Here is a 23,202-nt window from a genome sequence, read left to right as displayed (position 1 = left end):
AAAATTCACTTAGTTAACAAGGGCTGCTTGGCCTAGACGCAGTGCCCTTTTGTTCAGAACTTGCTAGCGATTTTTCACACGCGTCGACTGAGATTATTCTCTGGCCCGAGTCCATGTGAATCAAACTTTGGGAACAATTACGATTCTTACAACTGTTTTCATGATAGTGTGGTTGATGGAGCAGCAGGGAATGAGGGGTTTGGGAGGGGTCGAGCTGGGAGGGAAGGGGTGGGGGGGGGGGTCGAGCGTCGGCGGGGAGGGGCAAGACAGACTATGCAAGACCAGATGACACTGCGTAGTTTTAGGTAAGGATGGGGTAGGGGGGAGGGAAGGAGGGAGAGGACAAGTGGCTGTTCCCCCCCCCACAAAATAGACTATTACTAGACGTAATTACTATTACTATTTAGACGTAATCTGTTATCAGTACCTAACACAATTGAGATTATGAAAAATAAGGAAACGTTACCTTAAATTACTAGACATGACAATGATAAAAAAATTTTACATGCCACATGGAATTAAACTACCAAATGGAGGGAAGGGAAATGATAACAGTATTTGATGTTGAAAATAATAACATAGCAATAAAGATAACTGCAGAAGGCCTATTTGCCCATACGAGTCAGTGCCTATTTATAACTACCCAATCTCATTCATATATATACGTCTAACCAACTAAATGAACCCAACAGAGAGAGAGAGAGAGAGAGAGAGAGAGAGAGAGAGAGAGACGAGAGAGAGAGAGAGAGAGAGAGAGAGAGAGAGAGAGAGAGAGAGAGAGAGAGAGAGAATCTATTAATTGTTATGGTTAGAAAGAGGCATTTATTAATATACGGGTAGAAAAAAATCATGAAACATCTCTGAGCACGAAGAAAATTTTAGTTACTTACTACATTCAATGCGAAGTTCATCAGGTTTGGAGCCGGTGCCATGAGGGTCGGAGCTGGCGGCATTGGGGTCGGAGCTGGGGGCATGGGGGTCTGAGCCGGCGGCAGGGGGGCCCGAACCAGCGGCAGGGGGGCCCGAACCAGTGGCAGGGGGGCACGAACCAGCGGCAGGGGGGCACGAACCAGCGGCAGGGGAGCCGCTTCCTTCCCCATGATGTCCAGAGCTGTAGTCCTGGTAGGCGACGTCGTCTGGCTGGTTTGTGAACGTCTCGCGAGATGGACCGTCCGCCCCGAAGAGGTCGTTGCTGATGTAGGCGCTGATGTAGTCCGTAACGCCACCTGAACCAATGGTTGGGTTTAGTTAACACAATCCTCCTGGGATAAATACGCCTCTGACCCGTGAAAATGTGTTTGATAATCCCTTCTCGGAATTGGTTGGGTTTGTAGTATCATTCTAAGGGCTTAATTTGTTTTTAATACGATATTAAGGAGGATTAACGTATGGAGGTTAAGGATCATTTAATTGCCTATCCACTTAACACATGCAAATCTCGTCATTTATATGAAAAGTCGGTTATAATCCTGCTTAATTACTTTTACATTCTTATGATATATATTCTGAGAAGTTTGACTTTCAGAGGAGGGATTACATCAAATGCTTTCACGACACACATTATATAAATACTTAAGATATATATTCGCATACGCATATATGTATTTGCAAGTGCGTCTGTATTATTGTGCATACAACATCAGTTATATTTAACGATTAAACCAAGTAATAAAAAGTTATATTTAACGATTAAACCAAGTAATAAAAAGTTATATTTAATGATTAAACCAAGTAATAAAAAGTTATATTTAACGATTAAACCAAGTAATAAAAAGTTATATTTAACGATTAAACCAAGTAATAAAAAGTTATATTTAACGATTAAACCTAGTAATAAAGCCCTTTCATTTACGACGCCACACGCTACCATGGTTCCAACCAGTTACTAGGAGCAGGCAGCATGACGACATACATCAAACAGGATCATACCTACTCAAGAACGACCCACTAGGTCTATATCCCTGGGATCTCACACACAACCAACCAACAACCGACCCATCACAGCAACAAAACCTACCAACAATTCGCTCTTATCCCCAGCAACACCCATGACCAAATAGTCGTCCTCTCGATGATGTTTTAGATTCATCTACTCGGAACAAAAGTTCCAAAGTAGCACGGGCTATGTTGAGGCCGTCGTGAACTTGCCTGGCACAGGAGCGGGGCTGTAACTTTGTCCTCCCTGAGCAGCACAAACCTTATCAAGTTGCCCTCTACCCCGTCAACACCCCGTCAACACCCCGTCACTACCCCGTCAACACCCCGTCACTACCCCGTCACTACCCCGTCAACACCCCTCGGTCACTCACAACCTCCTTTTCAAACTATTTACCTGCTCTATTCTCAACATTGAGCCTTGTCAATACTTTTTTTTTTACCTCCTGTCGAACCATCCGCCCGACATACAGCCTTGACCACTCTCCCTTCCTTGACATCCTAAAATTCTCCAGTTTGACGCCCCCCCCCACCCCCACCCCCCTCGTCTAACTTGGCCTTGCATTTCATATGCATCAACTTGCAATTCATATTACTACATAATTTACTGTACGCACCATCCAAACCGGTCGCATAAAAAAATATATAATTTAAAAACAATTAAGTCAAACGCTCGGGTCAATTATAACTGCTACAAAAATACGAAGCTCTACGATATTGAACTCTATGGAAGCTCTATTATGACTAATGTCCACCGGAAACTCTGGCAAGCCATATATTTTCTTACGAACAATTGTATTCAAAATGAGATTTAGGATGTGGATTATTAAGACTGAAAATAAAATTAACCAGCATTGTTACTTAAATTTAACTGTACCAAGAGGCAAGAAGTGCCACGAATTGGCTAGTAAGGCAGTGAAGAAACCTCTTATCTTGCAGATATTGGCCTATGCGCTCCATAAGCCAGAATACGCCCCATTTATTTGTAATGAATTATCTCGCGGTATCTTTATATCTTTTATCTATATCGTTAAATCTACCCGCTTGTCAAATCAGAACTCAAAGATGCTGTAACAACTGAGTCATCTAGGTAAATACAGTAAAATCCCCAATTCAATAGTTTTATAGCAATAATTAATAGATAACAAACTAGGAAAGACTTAGTACAATACTGTACTGTTTGAATGACATTTAAGGAACGACCCATTACATGTTTAAGTGTATAATATAAACAAAATTTTCAGATGAAACCTACATCCTTTGTGAAGGCGGTGTTAAACATTTAACACCACTTGATCAAAGATGTAAATTTCATGCGAAAATCTAGGTTTGCACACTTCACATGTGTAAGTGTACATACACTTCAGTGAACTTTCATTTCAGTGCAAGTGAAGGTCTTTCCTTCACTTTCAGATAAATTGCTGTTGATGAAAGCAGAAGAACCTATGTGCAATTATCTTCGCGCTATCATAAAAAAAACATTGCAATCATGCCACGTAAATGCAGGTTACGACGAACATGCAACATAATGAATATAATGCTTCAAAAGGCAGTATAGTCACTGATGGAAACAAACTCTGTTGTGGCCTACACCGGGATAAAGTACCATCGTTTAACTCACCAGTTGAAGGATATGCAAGCAGAGTCCCGGGGTCGCCGAGAGGCAGAACATCATCGACTAACTCCTCCATCTTCACGTCCACGACCTCTTCCTTAGAGAGGAGGAGAGAGCGAGCGGCGGCGGCGGCGTCTTCCAACAACTGGTCCCGTTGCTGACTGCTCTTCTGCAAGGCAGGCGGCCGCCGCTCTTGCATGCTGCCTCCAGAAGTATGGTTGAGCGATCTTTTAAAATCCTGCTGTATGATGTGGACAGGTGCCAATGTATCTTGTTGATGGAGGGGCGGAATCTGTGGAAGGGTCGCCATAATTACACTCGGATAACTGTTAATACAGCGATCATCACCAATTGTTAATACGTCAGGGCCAAAACACTCATCTTGGTTGTAGAGTTCACAGAATCACAAGGGGATGGAGGGTAAGTGGCTTGGGTAAGGAGGGAGGGAGAGCGAGGAGGATCAACCCTCCACAACCAGAGTACAACTTATGATCAACAACAAGTGGCGACCCGATCACCCCATGTGACCTATCGCCCCCAACCCCTTCCTCCTCCCTCCCTTCCCCCATCTCTCCCATTGGCCAGTTTCTTAAATCTATCCCCCCACGGGAACAAACCCTTCCCCCCCTCCCCGTACCCAGCTTCCGTGGCCTGGACTACCCGTTGCTACCCCCTCCGCCACTCTGGGCCAAGTCAGGTCACCCAACGCTCAGGCTTTATGAGAAGCTGTTGTTCTTCACCTGATCACCTCTCTAAGCGTCTTTCATCCGTCACACAACCATTACATAACATTCTCATTCCCGTCATGCTGAGTATGAGGCAAACCCATCCCTCCTAACTATTAGGTAACCAACGTTATGCATGCAACCTATTATGAAAAAACTAATAATGGCTCACAAATATCCACGTTTTCTGTTCATCGGACTATATGTTAGGTGGGTTGCTTGGGTTCGTACGTTTCTGGTTAGGATAGGAGGTTGGAATTTGTCCTTAAACCGAGGCAAGTCAAAAGTTCTTCAGCCACAGCGCGCGCGCATGCTCGTGCCTGCCTATCAGTGACTACGGGGGTAGTGAGATCTAGCTCAATATCCCGCCTCAATATCCTAGATGTTTGTACCTGGCTCGCTAATTACAACTCCCACAGTTATTTTCATTAAATTGCTTTAAAGTTGTGGATGGAACTGGCTTCAACAACCTCTTCCTTCATGCACTCCGCTCGCCCGTACAGGGAATGAGAACTTCCTGATATCTCTTCGACGCGATAGCTTGTCCAGCTTCCAGTGATGTCCTTTTGTCCTACCGCTTTTTTAATTTAACTAGGTAAACTTTACCCACTCTCTATTCCTCTCAAGATCTGGTACGTTGTTATCATATCTCCTCTGTTTCGCCTATCTTCTAAAGTGCGTCCTCCCACACCTACTTCATACGCGTAGTTTCTCCCGAAGCCCACGCACACTCAATGTAAACAAATCCACCCGAGCACTCAGCCCCACAGCACGCACTATTCCCCCCACAGCTTACACTAACCCCTCTCACAGAACGCTCTATCACCCCACAGCGTGCATTACCCCTCCAAAGCGCACACTAACCCCCCACAGCGCGCACTACCCCCCCCTCCACAGCCCGCACTACCCCCTCCACAGCGCGCACTACCCCTCCACAATGCGCACTACTCCTCCACAGTGGCACTATCCCTTCACAATGCGCAATTACCCCCCCTCCATAGCACGCAATTACCCCCCCTCCACAGCCCGCACTTACCCCCCTCCACAGCCCGCACTTACGCCCCTCCACAGCCCGCACTTACCCCCTCCACAGCCCGCACTTACCCCCTCCACAGCCCGCACTTACCCCCTCCACAGCCCGCACTTACCCCCTCCACAGCCCGCACTTACCCCCTCCACACTCACTGCTGTATCCTGAGTGAGTACTGGTCCCTTATGTTCCAACATCACAAGTGTTGATCTATTGCCTTGATAGGGAAGATAGATTAGGATTTTAATATCGAACTTAATTAACTAAATATATATTACTAAATTGTCCATCTGGTGTATCCATTCGTTCCTGTTAGTCATTTATAGAGAGTTGTAAGTAAATAGTGGACAGTGTTCTCACCCCCCCCCCCTCCTTGTCATATGCCTAATTCACTCATTTTACTCTCCCGTGACCGGTCCTCTTCGCCGTCGGTCACTGTAAAGTACATATGTTCATTAAAGGTGAAGGTGCTGGCGGCATTAAGTAGTTTTAAGTAACTTTAAGTTATAATTAGTAACAACTCGCTTGGTGGTGGTATCGGTGGTGATACACGTTACAGATACGTTATATGGGGAGGGGGGATATGACAGCAATTTATATTCGTAGATTATATTCGTAGATAGTTAAAGTTCGTAGGAAAAAATAAATCAATTAAGCATCGATGAAAGCTAGAGATGAAAATATGTGAGCGAAATATGAGGGGGAACTTTTTCAATGTTCAGTGGGAATCAATTCATTGCATCACGACCAAAAACAAGAAGCAACAGTTTCAAGGTCAACAAGCAACATTTTTTTAAAAAGTTACAGATTACAAAGAACAAACAATTACAAGAACAAAGATTACAAGAACAGTTACAAAGAACAGATTTTCGCTGGTATGTGTGACACGAGGCCAAACATTGTCGTACTAGAAAATGACAGATGATTGATCGATAAAGATTAAGCCACCCAAGAGGTGGCACGGGCATGAATAACCCGTAAAGAAAATGGAAGTGATTCGCGAAAGTGACGTACTGTCCCGTTTTCTGTGTTGGGTCCTCTGCTGGTAGGTTAGGAGCGGACACTTTAAATTTACCGTTTTCTTGACGATGGAAAACCTTAGGAAGGATGGACTGCAACAAGCCACAATGTAGGACTGAGAACTTGAGATGCTTCTTCATCCACACTTATAAACCAATGGAACCGCCTACCTGCCGGAACCCTATATTCCAAAACTCTGTTGAACTTCAAAATCCAGCTGGAAAAAAAAACAAATCAGGACAAATGGGGGACCTTTGACAAGCCGCCTGCTTCCTGTCCTTGTGTCCTTCCTGTCCTTGTCGAGGCCACTAATGTATTAAAGCCATCAGGTAAAATCGCAAACACGCCTAGATATTTAAGTGGGTTAAAACAAATAAAAAACACTTGTGCATAAAGTAAGTGGAAACGGACGAATGCTGAAAACGCAAATGCATTTTCGAAATGTCGTACAAATTGCACCCTCTTTAGGTGGTCAACATTTGCAATGAACTGAAAGTTGTGGAAGCCGCCTTCATACACAAAATAAAAGGCACGTTGTGACACAAGATTCTAACACCAGGAAGGTTCAATTATAACCTACTAGTAGTAGACTAGTAGGCGGGGAATAAAGTGCTAGACCACAGTTCCACATTATTACTGTAAGGCAAACACTTAAGTGCACGCATGTACGAGAGCACGTGCACGCACGCAAATGAGCGCACACAAATTGTAAACAGCCCGGCTAGCTCAGTCGGTAGAGCACGAGACTCTTAATCTCGGGGTCGTGGGTTCGAGCCCCACGTTGGGCGTATACTTTATGCAGATGAAAACTAAATCTTATGCCAGAAGCATTAACAAAAATAGCTTGTAGCACTTGGCAAACTTGGATCTAATGGATAAGGTTCTGGTAGCGTCTACTCCCAAAGCTCGGCCTTGGACCAGGCTCGACTCCTGAGAGTTTGAGCCAACAGGCTGTTGCTTGGAGCAGCCCCCAGTCCCACATATCCACTGCAGCTCGGTTGGTCAGGCACTTCTTGCAAAAAAGTGCCCAGTAGTGTTTTCTTGAAGATCCCACTATAGTTCCAGTAATATTGTATATAATAATATACAATATTATTATATACATAATAATATATTTATAATATAGTCATATACTTGCTAGGAAAATAATGAACAACCGTGAACCTGATGTTCATAAAGTGGGTGCTGATTATGTCAACGCTTTTCACCGGCTAAATTCTGCATTTCCTTCCATATCGTTCACTCCAATGTTATTTTACTGTATAAAATTGGGACCTAGTCTTCCAGTACCTTCCATGCAAGAATTATTTGAGGCTTTTCTTCTTTCTAGAGAGCTCGTTTTTTGAGCTTTGAGACAATTCCAACATGTAGTTTGAACAAATTGGACGAAGGAGCTTATTCCTTTATACAACGAACGTGAGAGCACTCTTTAATATGCAGTCCAAGTATGAAGCCGTCGGCCGAGAAATTTAAGTTAGTTTAGTTAATTTATTATGCACCCCATACCCATCCTGTGGGCGGTAATGGAATAGCTTACAGATGCATAAAGATTAAGAATCGGACTCTAAAAATAGATATCCAAGCAAGTTTCAGTCTTGATAAACTAATCGCCGACCACAAGTATAGTTTCTCAGCGAAACAACTTGCATATATGGAAAGCTAGTATCACAATTTGGTTTGCATGTAAATTGTCATCCACACTTCCGTGGAAATAAACATTCCATTCCCCTTGGTTGTATGGGTCTCGAACCGTGGACACCCACGCGTGCATATGCACATCCTCCGCCCCTACGCATCCAGTGGGCAGAGGTTGATAGGTTACAATCACCAACAATTACTATCTACATTTTTGTTACAAAAATGTCTGGTAGTAGATAATTTTGAATGAAATATTTACACATTCCTTGAAATAAACCCATCTCATCGCATTCCATTACAGTGACGGAGAATTTGCGAATAATTTTGTTGACACTTTACATTTGATCAGGTCTACATCAGCAGGCAGTGCAAATTCTCGGAGATACTTACAACAGTCTGCCGAACAGTAGTAACATCTAGGAGTCTGCCGAGCAGTAGTAACATCTAGGAGTCTGCCGATTTAATTGAATGATCGATAGATGTGTTGCACTTTTTGCAATTATAGTATGATAACATTTCTAACGTAGATTACACTTTGCCTGCGATCTATGAAGTTTTGTTGAAGCTCTGTATTATTGATCGAATGTTGCTGATAAGCAATCTACTGATTGAAGTTGTGGAAGCCGCCTCCATCCACATACATAAAGCAAATGTCGAAAAAAATTATAACACCAAGTTATTTTATATTCCAATAGATATAACAAGGTTATTCGGTAGGGAATAAAATGCTAGACCTTACGAGTTGTCACTGTAAATTTAACATTGATTGTAAAGTACATAGATGCACGCATCTACGAGAGCACGTGCACGCGCACAAACATGCACATACTTAATTGAACACAAGCCCGGCTAGCTCAGTCGGTAGAGCACGAGACTCTTAATCTCGGGGTCGTGGGTTCGAGCCCCACGTTGGGCGTATCTTTATACATGTAGACATGGGGTAATTCTAATGGCATTATCTTAGCTTTGATGTTGCAAAGTTGTTGGAAAGGATGGCGGGACGGTGAAACTCGTGGAAGAGGATCTGGATGTGAAGAGAGAAGACTTGAAAGTTCGGTGGCCTTTCCACCTTGGGTTGGAAATGTGTTTTCGGTCATGGCTGAGTTTTTCTTAAGCGGCAGGAGGCTAGTGGTGAGGGTTTACGGGCTCACCATAGCCCGTGCTACATGGACACTTCGTTCTGAGTAGCTAAATCTGAAACAACAAACATAGTGGTGAGGCGGGTAGGTGTTGTCCTGGTTCAGTTGAGGTGCGCTATCTGACTTGGAAGAGGCGTCTTCCCTATTGAGTTGGTGCGAGTTAATATCTCTGTTTCTTAGTAGTGCCTTGGCAGGGAGGTGTTCGCATATACTATCCAACTGCCAACAATGGTATCGGAGTTCCTTTGTGGTCTTCGTAATCGTCGGTGAATGTCCTATCTCGAAGTCGAAAATCGGGTCGATGTACTCCCTCTTCAGAACGGAGAGGTCCACAAATTCTTCAACGGTCTTGTAGTGGACTGTTACGGGGTGAGGAAATTATGGGTTGTTTTGGTGAGGTCGATGATTCGGTTGCATTCTAGGGCCAGGACTATTCTGGTTCTGCTGTTGCCGGTGAAAGTGTTGCCTTCTCTCTTTTGGAGGAAGAAGCCCCAATAGGGTTTACGCTTCACACTTCACTACTTAAAAGATTTGCACAGCTACAGAAAACTAGGTTTTCAGGGAATACAACAAATTGTTTTGCGAGCACTTGCCGCGAGTTGAATGTAGTTTATGAGAACAAATACGGACCCGACCACCTTCGTTCGACGTTTCATGTTGGTTCATAGTCATAATATACGGTTATAAAGTCGCAGTACTTATTAAAGCAGCTAACTGGTATATGTCAAAGCTCATTTCAGCAAGTAATTTATGAGACTAGTTAAGGTAATGAGCAACTGGGATGGGTGTTGCCCCGATGTATAACCGCCCTTCCACAGAACCCAATAAATCTCTGCTGCAGACCAGCTACAGGACATCTACTTACATCTATAATTATTTTGGTTAGCCCTGATATCGTTGTTTTTGCGAGGGTCGAGAGTTTAAAATGTTGACTCTGCGTAATTGTTGATAGACTCGTGGGTTCGATCCCTCCTCCCAGTGTTGTGGTGGTGAGTCTGGCGACGGTCGTGTCTGCTGTGGTCTTGTGGAACGGCTGCCAAGAAATATTTCCCCTGGCTTAATATCTACAAAATATTTTCTTTAATTATACACAATAAATTAAATGGACAGAAGTCAATTTATTTTATTAGGTATCATAAAACTTATGCAAATTTTTGGTGAATCGTAATTATTAATTCGATTTTTTTTATTTATTTTTTACATGCAAACAAAAACAAGACATTCGTACAGAAAAAAACAAAAACAAGACAATGAAAAATAAACAATAGCACAAAGCCACAGGCCTGAAGGGCCGACAAAACAATAACATAAGAACATGACACGTACGAAACAGTAATCTGGACACACAGCAGGACACACACACGACGCAAAGAGGACAGACCAAGACAAAAAGGGCCACACGGAAAATACATAACTAATACAGACACGCATACAGTACCCGAACACACTGGAACCGGGGAGTACAGCACACAAACACACATACAGACACACATAGAAAACACCGGCACACACAGGAGCCAGGAACAAAAACAAAAACAAAAAAACACAGTAGAACAGTTAAAACAAAGACACACTACCACAGGCCGAGGGGCCCACAACAAACCAACCCGTCCTTGACTCAAGTCCATTACATTCAGCGGTCAACCCCACAGACGCATTCATAAATTTTAACATGCTGTTTATTCAAAACGGGAATTTTCGCAAGTATAAATTAATATTATAATATATTAGCATATTGTGTATATATAGGCATAGGATAGGTTAGGTGTTTAGGTTCTGTTGGCGATTATTTGTATTTGTAGTACGTGGGTGAAGCATTTATCAACCCGTCCTCGACTCAAGTCCATTACATCCAGCGGTCGACCCCACAGACGCATTCATAAATTTTAATATGCTGTTTATTCAAAACGGGAATTTTCTCAAGTATAAATTAATATTATAATATATTAGCATATATAGGCATAGGTTAGGTCAGGTGTTTAGGTTCTGTTGGCGATTATTTGCATTTGTAGTACGTGGGTGAAGCATTTACAGCGTTGTGGTTCGAACAAAATTGGTCAGTGAAGCACTTGTTCCGGATATGTTCGAACGTCAGCAGTTGTGAGTCGTGTGTAAACCGCTTTTCATTCATAAACAGGGGATTTGGCGGGTGCATGGAATCACTTTTGGATCTTTGTTTGGAGGACGGGCTGGGATGTAATGCACTTGATTTGAGGACGGGTTAAACGCACAGCCTAGAACCGAGACAGACTAGGGTATATTCCATTTCCGTTAATTTCTGATCCCCATCTCTGTACCAAACTACGCCATGAAACGAATAATCACCACGTCAACTATTTCGAACGGCGGGTCGCAGATAGCCACATATGTAAACAGCCTGTTGACATTTCTAACAATGACAACCGAGAATCGCTGCATATACGCAGTCAGTCTTAAACTTCAACACCACTGAACGATTCCGTAACATCTGGATACCAACAAGATACCGTCCATGCATACATGCAGCAAGCTGAACAGTCGTAGTAACCACGAGAGCGTAATCTGCCGGCTGTCAAAATTCCAAACCGGCAGTTAATCTTCTTCACAGTAGCAGGAAGAGCCCCCATAGCTACCTCCACACCACCCGACACCAGCACGGCACAACAACTGGAAAACACCAAGCTGGTAGGTAACAAGAGGAAGGCAGCAGGCTGCTGGCTCATACAAGGCAGGTCCCGTTTAAATCTACCTTCTTCTCACCTTTTCTGTTTTGGGGTGAGTGGGGGTGTGAGATGAGAACGCCGTGTCTTTAGTGGTGACGGCGGCACAAGAAGTGGCTTACAATCTGTGTGATATACAAAACCCCCGGGGCCAGGCAAGCCTATCTATGTTTTGTTATGCCCCGCATAAGCTACGGTCTTCCAAGGCAGTGCATGCAGTTTTTGTATACTATTGTATAATATGAAGCCAAAATGTATACAAATAATATTTATTATACTGTATAATTTAAAGTATAAATGCTTGGGATTTGTTGGGAATTATTTGTTTTGAAGAGCATGTAGTGTGATGATCAGATATGGGAATGAAGAGCATTTATGCTTGCTAATAGGAGTCGGTCATCTATTCCTGTATCTATTTAACAAAGTTTTCAGAATAAGTAATAGGAAAATGAGACATGTGTAGAAGCATTAGTAACCACATTAAATGTTAATCGGCTTCTGCAGTTACCTTTATCCATATGTTCTTAAATGTTTGTTATTGGGAAATCTTGTTGGAGGGCCCATCGGACAGGTTATGAACGGAAATTTAAATAGTGCAAATTTAACTAAGTTCATCTTCCATTGAAGGCTGATAACTCCTATTTCTTCCAGACACTGAAGAAACGTCTAATTAAAGTGATTTACTGGTGTTGATTTTAATCAGTCCAGCACGGTAGGAAAAAAATGGCAGATATTCGCAAGCAATTAGAGTTGTCTGAGACTCGACTGCCGAGTCCTGGCGACAAGAATATGAACACTATGAAGAGTAATGAACCTGGGTTAGAGAACTGGGCGGACTTCAAGTCAATTCTTTGGCCTGAGTCTGCATTCCCAGGTGAGGGTCAGTATGTTACTGTTTGAATATTAGATGAAATTATTCGATTAAGTTCTGTTTTTGTTAGCAAGGTTCAGTGTGGAGTATATATTAATCTCATGTATGCAGATGAAACATGTGACTCCCAGCAGCCCACTGGCGCGTCCCCTGATGGTTCTCTGAGGCACACATTCCAGGTCTGCCTTGACGCCCTGGCGCTCGCTGACCAGGCCTACAGTGGATCGTTTGTGTCGAATCCCGATAAGAATGTCGGCAGATATAATAGTGGTTGGTGTCATTTACTGTTGAAATGAAAATTGAATGAGTCGTATATATTTTGAAGGATCATGTATGCAGGAACATTTATTTTTACTCATTGTTCTGCATCAACTTGAAAGCATAGTTTTTCCTCACTGTCAAATTTGAAGAAAATGTAATCTCCCATTTTTCTGTCTAGTTGTTCACGTTTCAATTTATAGTTTTGAAATTCGGATAACTGTAAATATTTTGGCGTGTGAATTATTTTGATTATTGGTATTCCTTTATTAAACAGAAAAACGTCGTTATAGAATCTTGTCCTGATAAAAAAATTTCTGCAGATACACTTTCAGTAGACGAAACATCAAATTCCAGCCCCGAGGTCAAGAACTCTAACCAAATTAACTACTGCCGGTGTCGAGCATTCAACCAGTCCTCCTCTCCTCACTAGCGAACCAATTACAGTCGTCCAAGAGAATGATTTATCCTCTTATTTTGCAAGCTGGAATGACCAATTCGATGCAGAGTCGCCATGTTTTAACTCTCATGACAGGTTGGTGCCAACGTTGTACTCGGAGCTCTCAGAATTTCTACATTTTGGGAAGCAATCTGCTGAGATCTCTGAAGATAAGCAGCCTGGGCGTCCTGAGCACCAAGCAGCTGAGCTTCAGCTAAATTACCAGCCTGATTTTCACGAAGAATATCCCACGCCGTTGAGCATTCCCTGCACCTACAGCAGCGAGATGATGTATACTGATATTGGGAAGAGAAGCAAAGCTGGCAAAATGAAGACTGTCAAAGTAAACGAACATCAGGTTCCATATAATCTATTTAGTAAAAGTCACGTCACCTGTCTATCGTGTGGTGTCGTATTGTCTTCGACAGGGCACTTACGGAGGCATCTAGCTTCCCATGGTGCAAACTTGTCATTTTCATGTACCGTTTGTGACTGCTCCTTCAGTCGAAATAATAATCTGAGGAAGCATTTCTTACATGCTCATGGAATACAGTTAAAAAAGATGCAGAGGAGGCCATGACTGTTGCCTGTGGGGATGAACTCCAGTTGCCTATAACAAGAGTCCCACTTGTACAACTATTCCTTGATGCAACGGTGATACACTTGAAGCTGAATATTGATTCAAGCTTTGTCACTTTGATTTAAACCTATAAACTATTTTGTGTGAAATCATATTTTTCTGATTTTTTTAATTTGAGTAATTTTACATATTTGTATATATATATTGTCAAAAATATGGTGCTATTTTTGTTTAGTGTTTCTGCACTAAATTTCGATGTCGATCACAATATAATCTTCCAAAATACAGAGAAGTGCAAACATATTTTAATAAGTTAAACTTATGCACGTGAAAGAGCGTTTACAGAAAATATTGTAAATGTTATTCACTTTGTATATTTTAACGCCTTTGTGACACAAAGATGTGCTTGTATTTGAGTTAATGCTTTTATCATAAAATATTTCGGTAATAAACTGGCAAATTTTAAAACGGATCGTCATTCTTCCTATCGGTACTGAGCGTATTATAAACATTAGTTATAATTAGGCAGCAAGCCTGAAAGTATATTGGCAACGTCTTTGATATAGGATATTCAAAAGGTCCTAAATATCTCTAGATGCCAATACAGCGCAAAATTACATACGAGGAACAACATCAAAGTTATTTGATTCACTAAGGATCTTAACTTGAAGGGACATACCAAGTTTTCCTTTTCCATTCTGAACAAAACAAAAATCGGGATATTTTATGAGATGCACAACTTTAAGCAGGACGAGCAGTTCGGACAAATAAGTGTAGGGTGTTGATAAGTGTAGTTCCAGTAAGTGCTCAAACGTTCAGAGCTTGTGGCCAATATGCTTCAAATAGCAGAGCTATTTCTCATCTCCTATTAAAGTAGCGGAAGGAAGACCACTGGAAAGAAGTCGCATATAATACTTTACGGTTAACCTATAATCCCAGACGGGTGTGGAATGGATTATGAATAACTGGGTAGAAACCCGAGAAAGGAATCCCTCTGAGAAACGGGACAGGTATGAACGACCTACTTAGCAGCTGCAATTTCATTAGACATAACACAGGGTCGAGTACCCCTACAAAATTAGCTTGTACATTTTGTAGTACAAAAATCACTACACTACATCCCAAGATTACCAAGCGAGTGCCGGCGGGGGGGGGATGTTTTCAGTAATATACATATAGGGGTGTGAGTTTTCAGTTATATATATCGGATATATTATATATATAATATATCTGATATATATATATATAATATATATATATATATATAATATATAAATGATTACTTAAAATATATTACTATTAATTAAATATATATTACTATTAAAAAATTGTGCTCAAGATATTTAGTAGGTAAATAATACCTAATAAAAAATTAAAAAATATCATTATTTAATATAAATATTAACATTGTTGTTTAAAATGTTATTATTATTTAATGTTATTTTTTAAAATATACATTAATTAGGATCATTTAATATATATGAGTGTAGTTGGATATAAATAGGCGCTGTATTGTATTTCAGTAAACTTTATTTCTTTGTTGTGAGGGTAAAATACAGAGATTAGATTATAATAGAAACTACACAATTGTTGGCTCTTTGGAGAAACAATAATAAGCAAAAAGTATATACATATATAAAACATATATTATTAAATATGACCGAATTAAATTTTTCGGTCATATTTACTAATATATGTCTACAGGAAAGACTGTTACCAAAATATACTAATATATAAAACAATAAATATATACATACAAATGTGTGTAAATCACGAAAAATAAACGTGATTAAAAAAGTGACAGTGTCAGAACACGGAGGAAAATTGAAACATTCATATATTTGTATGACAATGTCAGACCACGGAGGAAAAATGAAACAGGAAATTTCCTTAAGTACTTTCGTATATTAAATACATCTTCAGAAGGTCACATACCTTCTGCTAAGAGCAGAAGGTCACCTTCTGAAGATGTATTTAATATACGAAAGTACTTAAGGAAATTTCCTGTTTCATTTTTCCTCCGTGGTCTGACATTGTCACATTCTTAATCACGTGTTTATTTTCGTGATATACACACATATATTTGTATGTATGAAACATGTCATTCATACAAATATATACATATGAAACTATGCGAACAAGTTACCAGGAGCAACGCAACTGGTATGTACAGGACACCTTAATTCACTCGACCATCTCGACCGGACAAAAAGAGGTGCCGAAGCCGAATCTTTTCAAAATATGAAAATATATACATCAAGCAACCTTGTGTTCAGAAAAATGCTAACTAATAGACAAATGAAACATGTACAGATAATTTCACAATATTACTTTACCGGTTCCAAAAACCAACAAAATGCTAAATATTTTTTTGCGATCACACTGGTATCATTTTTGTTTCACATTGTGAAACTATGAAGTAAAGAATTAATGTGGTCACCATGGTCCGACTTAATGTGGTCACCATGGTCGGAATTAAAGTTATGACTATGGTCAGAATCATTGTTAGTCGAAATTAAAGTTGTCACCGTGGTCGGAATTAATGTTGTCACGTTGTTGTTGTTCAACACAAAAACTAATGGTGTTTTTTTTACAATCTTTAGCATATTAAAATAATTAATAAGAACTAATAGAAATTATTCGGTCAGAAAAAATGTCAGTACTATGGTATAAAAGTCAGAAATGGTCAGTAATAGAACCATGGTCAGAAATGGTCAGTAATAAAACCATGGTCAGAAATACTGTCATAACAATGGTTAGAAACAAACTCAGACCTAAAAGGCCACTCATTGGCTACATTAAGAAAGTTGAATCACTGGGAGCTGAAACTTCGATGAGTTTTTCTGCAGCTTATTTCACTTGGATTCAGGAGTTGCTGGATGGATGAGCACACCCGACATGCTTGCTCAGCTTCTCCCTCCGTGTAAAAGAACAGGTACAGTGGACACATTTGAAGTGTTTGTCGGCACCATGGGCCGATTGGTGCCTCTGCAGGTGTCCTTTCGAGGCCACTGAAACTCCGCAAGACGGACAGGAGACAGAATTTTCTGGCTTAAATAGAAGATATGGTAAAGGACGCCTGTCGGCTTTGCTCTTCCAGGCTTTGTCTGCACTCTTCTTCACTGTGTCCTTACTCTCCTTGACTTTGTCCACACTTTCCTGCACTCTGGACTATGTCCACATGACTGGCTTGAGAGGAATTACCAATAACAACATTAATAGGCTCACTGATGAATGGAGAACAAACAGTAAACGACATGGAGGGTTGTATGGCATCGTAGGACTTTTGATTGTTTTTCTGTAAGAATGTTTGGCTGCATTCAGCAGGCTGGAAACTGGCAGCCTCTAAGACAGCGTAGGACTTCTCATTGGATTCCTCTGGTTCATCGATGGGCTGATTACTCGACTCCGGTCTCATATTCCCTAATATCTCGAAAAGGCCACGAGCTATAGCTGTATATAACCAAAAATAAATTTGTCAGTTTTAATAAAATGTAATTTTATAATATCTGATACTTTTGAATGCCTTTAGGCAGACCTTGTAAAACAATAAATGAGACTTGAGGCTGGCTTAATAAAAAACTGATAAGTTTAATGGAAATGTGGTGAGTTAAGGAAGTGTCAAAAGGGAAATTACAAGGTTTTGGTAGAGGATATCATTGGGTTAGTTTAGAGACTTGATAATTAAATTCAGGACTGAATTCTAGATTCAAATCGTAGGTGACTAAAGTCGCGTGAGAGTTGAAACGTCGTTCCACACTTGTTGCAACCCGTTCTCGCAAATTTAATAAGTCAATATTGACTTATTAGTTGCGTGCATAGGTGACATACTAAACACAATAGTTTCCCTTGAAAAGCTTCATAGAAAACACCGACCTTACCTAACCTATTTAGTATGTTAAAATAAGCATCTTATAGCTTCGTAATTACAATTGTTACGTAACCTATTATAGGTATAGGTTAGGTAATAATTGTAATTACGAAGCAATAAGATGCTAATCTTAACATACTAAGTAGGTTAGGTAAGGTCAGTGTTTTCTATGAAGCTTTTCAAGGGAAACTATTATGTTAAGTATGTCACCTATGCACATATTTAATAAGTCTATGAAGCTTTTCAAGGGAAACTATTATGTTAAGTATGTCACCTATGCACATATTTAATAAGTCAATATTGACTTATTAAATTTGCGAGAACGGGTTGCTTAATCTAATGTGTCTAACGTTTCGTCTCGCACACGACTAATTCTGGTCCACGACGGACAGAAAAGTCGTCGTTTCTCCATTTTTTTATGTTATCGTGGAAATTTAAACTAAAGTCATAATATAAATCACTAGATCAAAATTAATGCACAATCATACTAACCCTCAGGCGGTGGCTCATACCTAGGAGCAAAGCATGATAGGAGGAGTCCTCTCAAGTCGATACTGTCCTGGATATTTTGGTCATTATTGCTGTCTCCTGTAGGGGTTTCCTCCTCCTTCATTAGGAAGTCATTGGATGGTTTCTCCGGCATCTCAGCCATGCTGAATAACTAATTATAAATCTTGTTCTGTTAGAAAATGTACTACGGTATCCATGTTGGAACAAACTATGTCTGACTCATTGGAACCTCATTCATATACCCGCGAGACTCCCACACCTCACTTGTAAATAGCATGGACATAAAATAATAGTGGAATCTGCAAAAGTCATAAGCAGCTGCAACTTACATACATAAGAATATGAGAATCAAAGAATCTTATATATTCGAACATATAAGAGATTTAGATTCAGGTTTGAGCAGCAATATCTGCAAATTTGCCGACGATACGAAAATCGGGAGAGAAATAAAAACGGAAGAAGACATTATAAGAACATAAAAACATAGGTAACTGCAGAAGGCCTATTGGCCCATACGAGGCAGCTCCTATCTATAACCACCCAATCCCACTCATATACTTGTCCAACCCACGCTTGAAACAATAGAGGGACTCCACCTCCACCACGTTACGCGGTAATTGGTTCCACAAATCAACAACCCTGTTACTGAACTAGTATTTACCCAAGTCTTTCCTAAATCTAAACTTATCCAATTTATACCCATTGTTTCGTGTTCTGTCTTGTGTTGATACTTTTAATACCCTATTAATATCTCCTTTGTTATGTGCATTCATCCACTTGTAAACCTCTATCATGTCACCCCTAACTCTTCGCCTTTCCAGTGAATGCAATTTATGCTTTGTTAATCTTTCTTCATATGAAAGGGGAATTAACTTAGTCATCCTACGCTGTAGGATGACTAAGTCATTTATACCCATTGTTTCGTGTTCTGTCTTGTGTTGATACTTTTAATACCCGATTAATATCCCATTTTTTAAGGCAATTCATCCACTTGTATTTTTTTTATCAATACATGAGGTACATTTGCATTTGTGCAGCTACCCTAGACTATATGAAGTGGAGTACAGTGTGTCAAAAAGCTAACTACGTGATGCTAAAAAATCCCCATCACACAGGATGGTCAGTCATACAGAGGCATGTGATAGGCAGTCTGCACTGGCAGACTCTGGATGCATTTTGAGAATATCATCAACACAAGAGTGAATAAAGCAGCAGTGGTAATAAAATTCCTCATCCCGCACGATGGTCACCCATACAGGGTCATATGTTTAGTAGCATGCACTGGCAAATTTGGGGTACACTGTGAGGAGAATCTTCACCCTACCACCCCATCTTCAAGAAGACGAGTGAATAAAGTAATTGCAAAGCTCGAGGTACCTCATGCCAACTGGTCTGAAAGGTTTAATAACTGGGCATTCAGTGATGTAGTGTGGGAGATCATGCCACAGTTCCTGCTCACAGAGTTTGCACCTGGAGTGCTCAGGATTGGGAGATCCGTTCTTATGTTCTTATACCTATATAAGAACATAAGAACAAAGGTAACTGCAGAAAGCCTATTGGCCCACACGAGGCAGCTAGGGAAAGGATAGGTCCATTAAAAACTGAGATAGGTCAAATAACGGATAATGACGAGGAGATGAGTAGTATTTTCACAAGACAGTACACGAAACAGTGGGTATAAATTGGATAAGTTTAGATTTAGGAAAGTGGATGAATGGCCATAACAAAGGGGATAATAATAGGGTATTAAAAGTATCAACACAAGACAGAACACGAAACAATGGGTATAAATTGGATAAGTTTAGATTTAGGAAAGACTTGGGTAAATACTGGTTCAGTAACAGGGTTGTTGATTTGTGGAACCAATTACCGCATAACGTGATGGAGGTGGGGTCCCTCGATTGTTTCAAACGTGGGTTGGACATGTATATGAGTGGGATTGGGTGGTTATAGATAGGAGCTGCCTCGTATGAGCCAATAGGCCTTCTGCAGTTACATAAGAACATAACAAAGAACAAAGGTAACTGCAGAAGGCCTATTGGCCCATACGAGGCAACTCCTATTTATAACATAAGAACAAAGGTAACCACCCCATTGGTTTTGTCACATCTAGTTACCCCAGGATTTTTGTCACCTCTTCCACCGTAACTAGTCTGGTAACTATCAAAATCCACATTTATCTATTTGGGAATTTTATGTAAAGATTTACACCAAGTTTTTCGCACTCAGCTGAATGCTCCGCTAAGGTCTAAGTATGTAGTCTGGACCATATTTGCATCTCAAGGACTAATCACGACTCAACAATTAGTCATCGAGATGCAAGACTCGTCCTAACCACACACTCAGACGTTGACAAAGCACCCAGGAGAGGGCGAAAGACTTGGTGTAAGTCTTGACATAAAATTCACAAATATACAAGTGTGGGTTTTAATCCTGTGTTATTATGTCAGTGAGAAGACATTACCATTTCTTAGTCCGGCAAGTATTATTAACTTGGTACGCACTTTTACCTTGGCTTGTATTGCTAGCTCGGCGAGTACTATGTGAATAGTTGTAAATATAATTTATTTAATAATAAAATAACAATAAGGATTATATTGCCCCAGGCAAGTCGTCTTTAACACTGCCGCTCACGTTCAAACTTCTCACACTGTACCAGGAGATATATTTCTGATGTCTTTTTCCTCATTTTCGGCGCTCCCCCCCCCCCTCCTCCAGCGGTGGAGGCGCGGGGGAAAGGTTTATGTGGCGAGGACGTGATTGTGGTGTGGGCGTGTGCGTTGATGGATAGACAGGGTTATGAAAGGTGGGCGGCTCTCTGGGATTATTGTCTTGGTCTGGTTAAGTCTTAGGAGGCTGGGGAGGCACAGGTGTGTGTGCGCGCGCGCGCGCACACACACACACACACACACACACACACACATGTTGAGAGGCGGGACCAAAGAGCCAGAGCTCAACCCCCGCAAGCACAATTAGGTGAGTACAATTAGGTGAGTACACATAAGAACGACTCTGACATAAGAGAAAACGGTTTTGAGGCCCCAGTAGGAATGAGCGACCACAGTGTATTGGTGTTTGAGTCCCTGATTGAAGAAGGGTTATTGAACTCGAGAAGGGATACCAAAACCAAAAGGTTAGCATACCGAAAGGAAAACTATGAGGAGATAAGAAAATTCTTAAAAGATATAACATGGGAAACAGAGCTCAGGGAAAAGACGGCCCAAGATATGATGGACTACAATCACGCAAAAGTGCAAGGACGCAGCAAACAAGTTTGTCCCAGCCCAAAAGGGAAACAGTGAAATGAAAATGAGAAACCCATGGTTTAATCAGAGATGTAGGCTAGCTAAGCAGCAAAGTAAAAGGGCATGGAGAAACTATAGGAATAACAGGACACTGGAGAGCAGAGAAAGATACCAGAATGCCAGGAATGAATATGTCAGGATGAGAAGAGAGGCAGAAAGACAGTACGAAAACGACATCGCAAGCAAGGCAAAGACTCAGCCTAAATTGTTGCATAGCCACATCAGGAGAAAAACAACAGTAAAGGAACAGGTTATGAAATTAAGGATAGGGGCAGAAGGATTCACTACAAACGACAAAGAAGTGTGTGAGGAACTGAATAAGAAATTCCAAGAGGTCTTCACCTTAGAGCAAGGAGAAATCCCAGAGATAAGAGAGGGAATAGCTAACCAGGAACCACTGGAAGAGTTTGAGATTACCAGTGGGGAAGTAAGGAAGTGTTTACTACGGTTCATGGAGCTCTGTACTCGGATCTATCCTGTTTCTGATATACGTAAATGATCTCCCAGAGAGTATTGACTCATTCCTCTCAATGTTTGCTGACGACGCCAAAATTATGAGGATTAAGACAGAGGAGGACAGCTTGAGGCTTCAAAAAGATCTGAACATGCTGCAAGAATGGTCGAATAAATGGTTGTTAGAGTTTAACCCAAGCAAATGCAATGTAATGAAGATAGGTGTAGGGAGCAAGAGACCAGTTGCAAGGTATTATTTGGGAGATGAAATACTTCAAGAGTCTGAGAGAGAGAAAGACCTGGGTTTTGATATCACGCCAGACCTGTCTCCTGAAGCTCAAATCAAGAGGATAACATCAGCGGTATATGCCAGGTTGGCTATCATAAGAACGGCCTTTAAAAACTTGTGTACGGAATCTTTAAGAACTTTGTATATCACATGTCCTGGACCATACTCCAGACCAATCCTGGAGTATGCGGTTCCAGCTTGGAGTCCATATCTAGTCAAGCATAAGACTACACTGGAAAAGGTTCAAAGGTTGCCACCAGACTAGTACCCGAACTGAGGGGTATGAGCTACGAGGAGAGACTACGGGAATTAAACCTCACTTCACTGGGAGACAGAAGAGTTAGAGGAGACATGATCACCACATACAAGATTCTCAGAGGAATTGATAGGGTAGATAATGACAGGCTAGGTGAAAATTGAGTGCCTAAATGAGCCATAGAGATGCTTGAAAGAATTTTTTGAGTGTCAGAGTAGAAGACAAATTGAATGCATTAGGAAGTGATGTGGGGGAGGCTGACTCATACACAGCTTCAAGTGTAGATACGATAGAGCCCAGTAGGCTCAGGAACCTGTACATTAGTTGATTGACTGTTGCGAGGCGGGACCAAAGAGCTAGAGCTCAATCCCCGCATGCACAATTAGGTAAGTACACACATACACACACCCTTAGCGGATAGAGTTTGTGATCGTAGTTCTAATGGGCCTGAGTTCAATTTCTAGTCGAGGCAGAAACAAATGGGCAAAGTTTCTTTCTTTCGTCTTATGTGTCGGGCTGCGTGCAGCCCCTCCTCCAAACAAAGACCCAAAGTCCATTCCATGCACCCG

General features: G+C 41.1%; 2 protein-coding genes and 2 non-coding genes across 6 annotated transcripts in view; 3 read left to right on the top strand and 1 right to left on the bottom strand.

Moving 5' to 3' along the window:
• Positions 1-11,749, bottom strand: part of LOC138365861 (Krueppel-like factor 4) — a 32,422-nt gene extending 20,673 nt beyond the window's left edge. The window contains exons 1-4 of the mRNA XM_069326462.1: positions 11,602-11,749; positions 9,968-10,135; positions 3,557-3,842; positions 891-1,226 (exon numbers count right to left, since the gene is read on the bottom strand). Of these exons, the coding sequence (XP_069182563.1) occupies positions 891-1,226; positions 3,557-3,749 (529 nt within the window). The 5' untranslated portion in view covers positions 3,750-3,842; positions 9,968-10,135; positions 11,602-11,749. The remainder of the gene's footprint in view (positions 1-890; positions 1,227-3,556; positions 3,843-9,967; positions 10,136-11,601) is intronic.
• TRNAK-CUU (transfer RNA lysine (anticodon CUU)) lies at positions 7,041-7,113 on the top strand. Its single transcript has one exon. It is a non-coding gene; the product is annotated as a tRNA-Lys (tRNA).
• Positions 8,807-8,879, top strand: TRNAK-CUU (transfer RNA lysine (anticodon CUU)). Its single transcript has one exon. It is a non-coding gene; the product is annotated as a tRNA-Lys (tRNA).
• On the top strand, positions 11,628-14,417 carry LOC123754219 (uncharacterized). 3 transcript variants are annotated; one of them, XM_045736425.2, is made up of 4 exons: positions 11,628-11,766; positions 12,453-12,675; positions 12,784-12,942; positions 13,254-14,417. In XM_045736425.2, exons 2-4 carry the CDS (start codon positions 12,525-12,527, stop codon positions 13,361-13,363), a joined length of 420 nt encoding a protein of 139 aa, XP_045592381.2. In that variant the 5' UTR covers positions 11,628-11,766; positions 12,453-12,524; the 3' UTR covers positions 13,364-14,417. The 3 variants fall into 3 exon arrangements, with proteins under 3 accessions (XP_045592381.2, XP_045592380.2, XP_069182564.1); XM_045736424.2 differs by having other exon boundaries at positions 11,696-11,809; XM_069326463.1 differs by lacking the exon at positions 11,628-11,766 and adding an exon at positions 11,834-11,856.
• Positions 14,418-23,202: the final 8,785 nt, after the last annotated feature.

Source organism: Procambarus clarkii, chromosome 18 (genome assembly GCF_040958095.1).
Source record: "Procambarus clarkii isolate CNS0578487 chromosome 18, FALCON_Pclarkii_2.0, whole genome shotgun sequence".
NCBI lineage: Eukaryota > Metazoa > Arthropoda > Malacostraca > Decapoda > Cambaridae > Procambarus > Procambarus clarkii.
The sequence above is the reverse complement of the archived record's forward strand: the minus strand, read 5'-3'. Positions and strand labels throughout refer to the sequence as shown.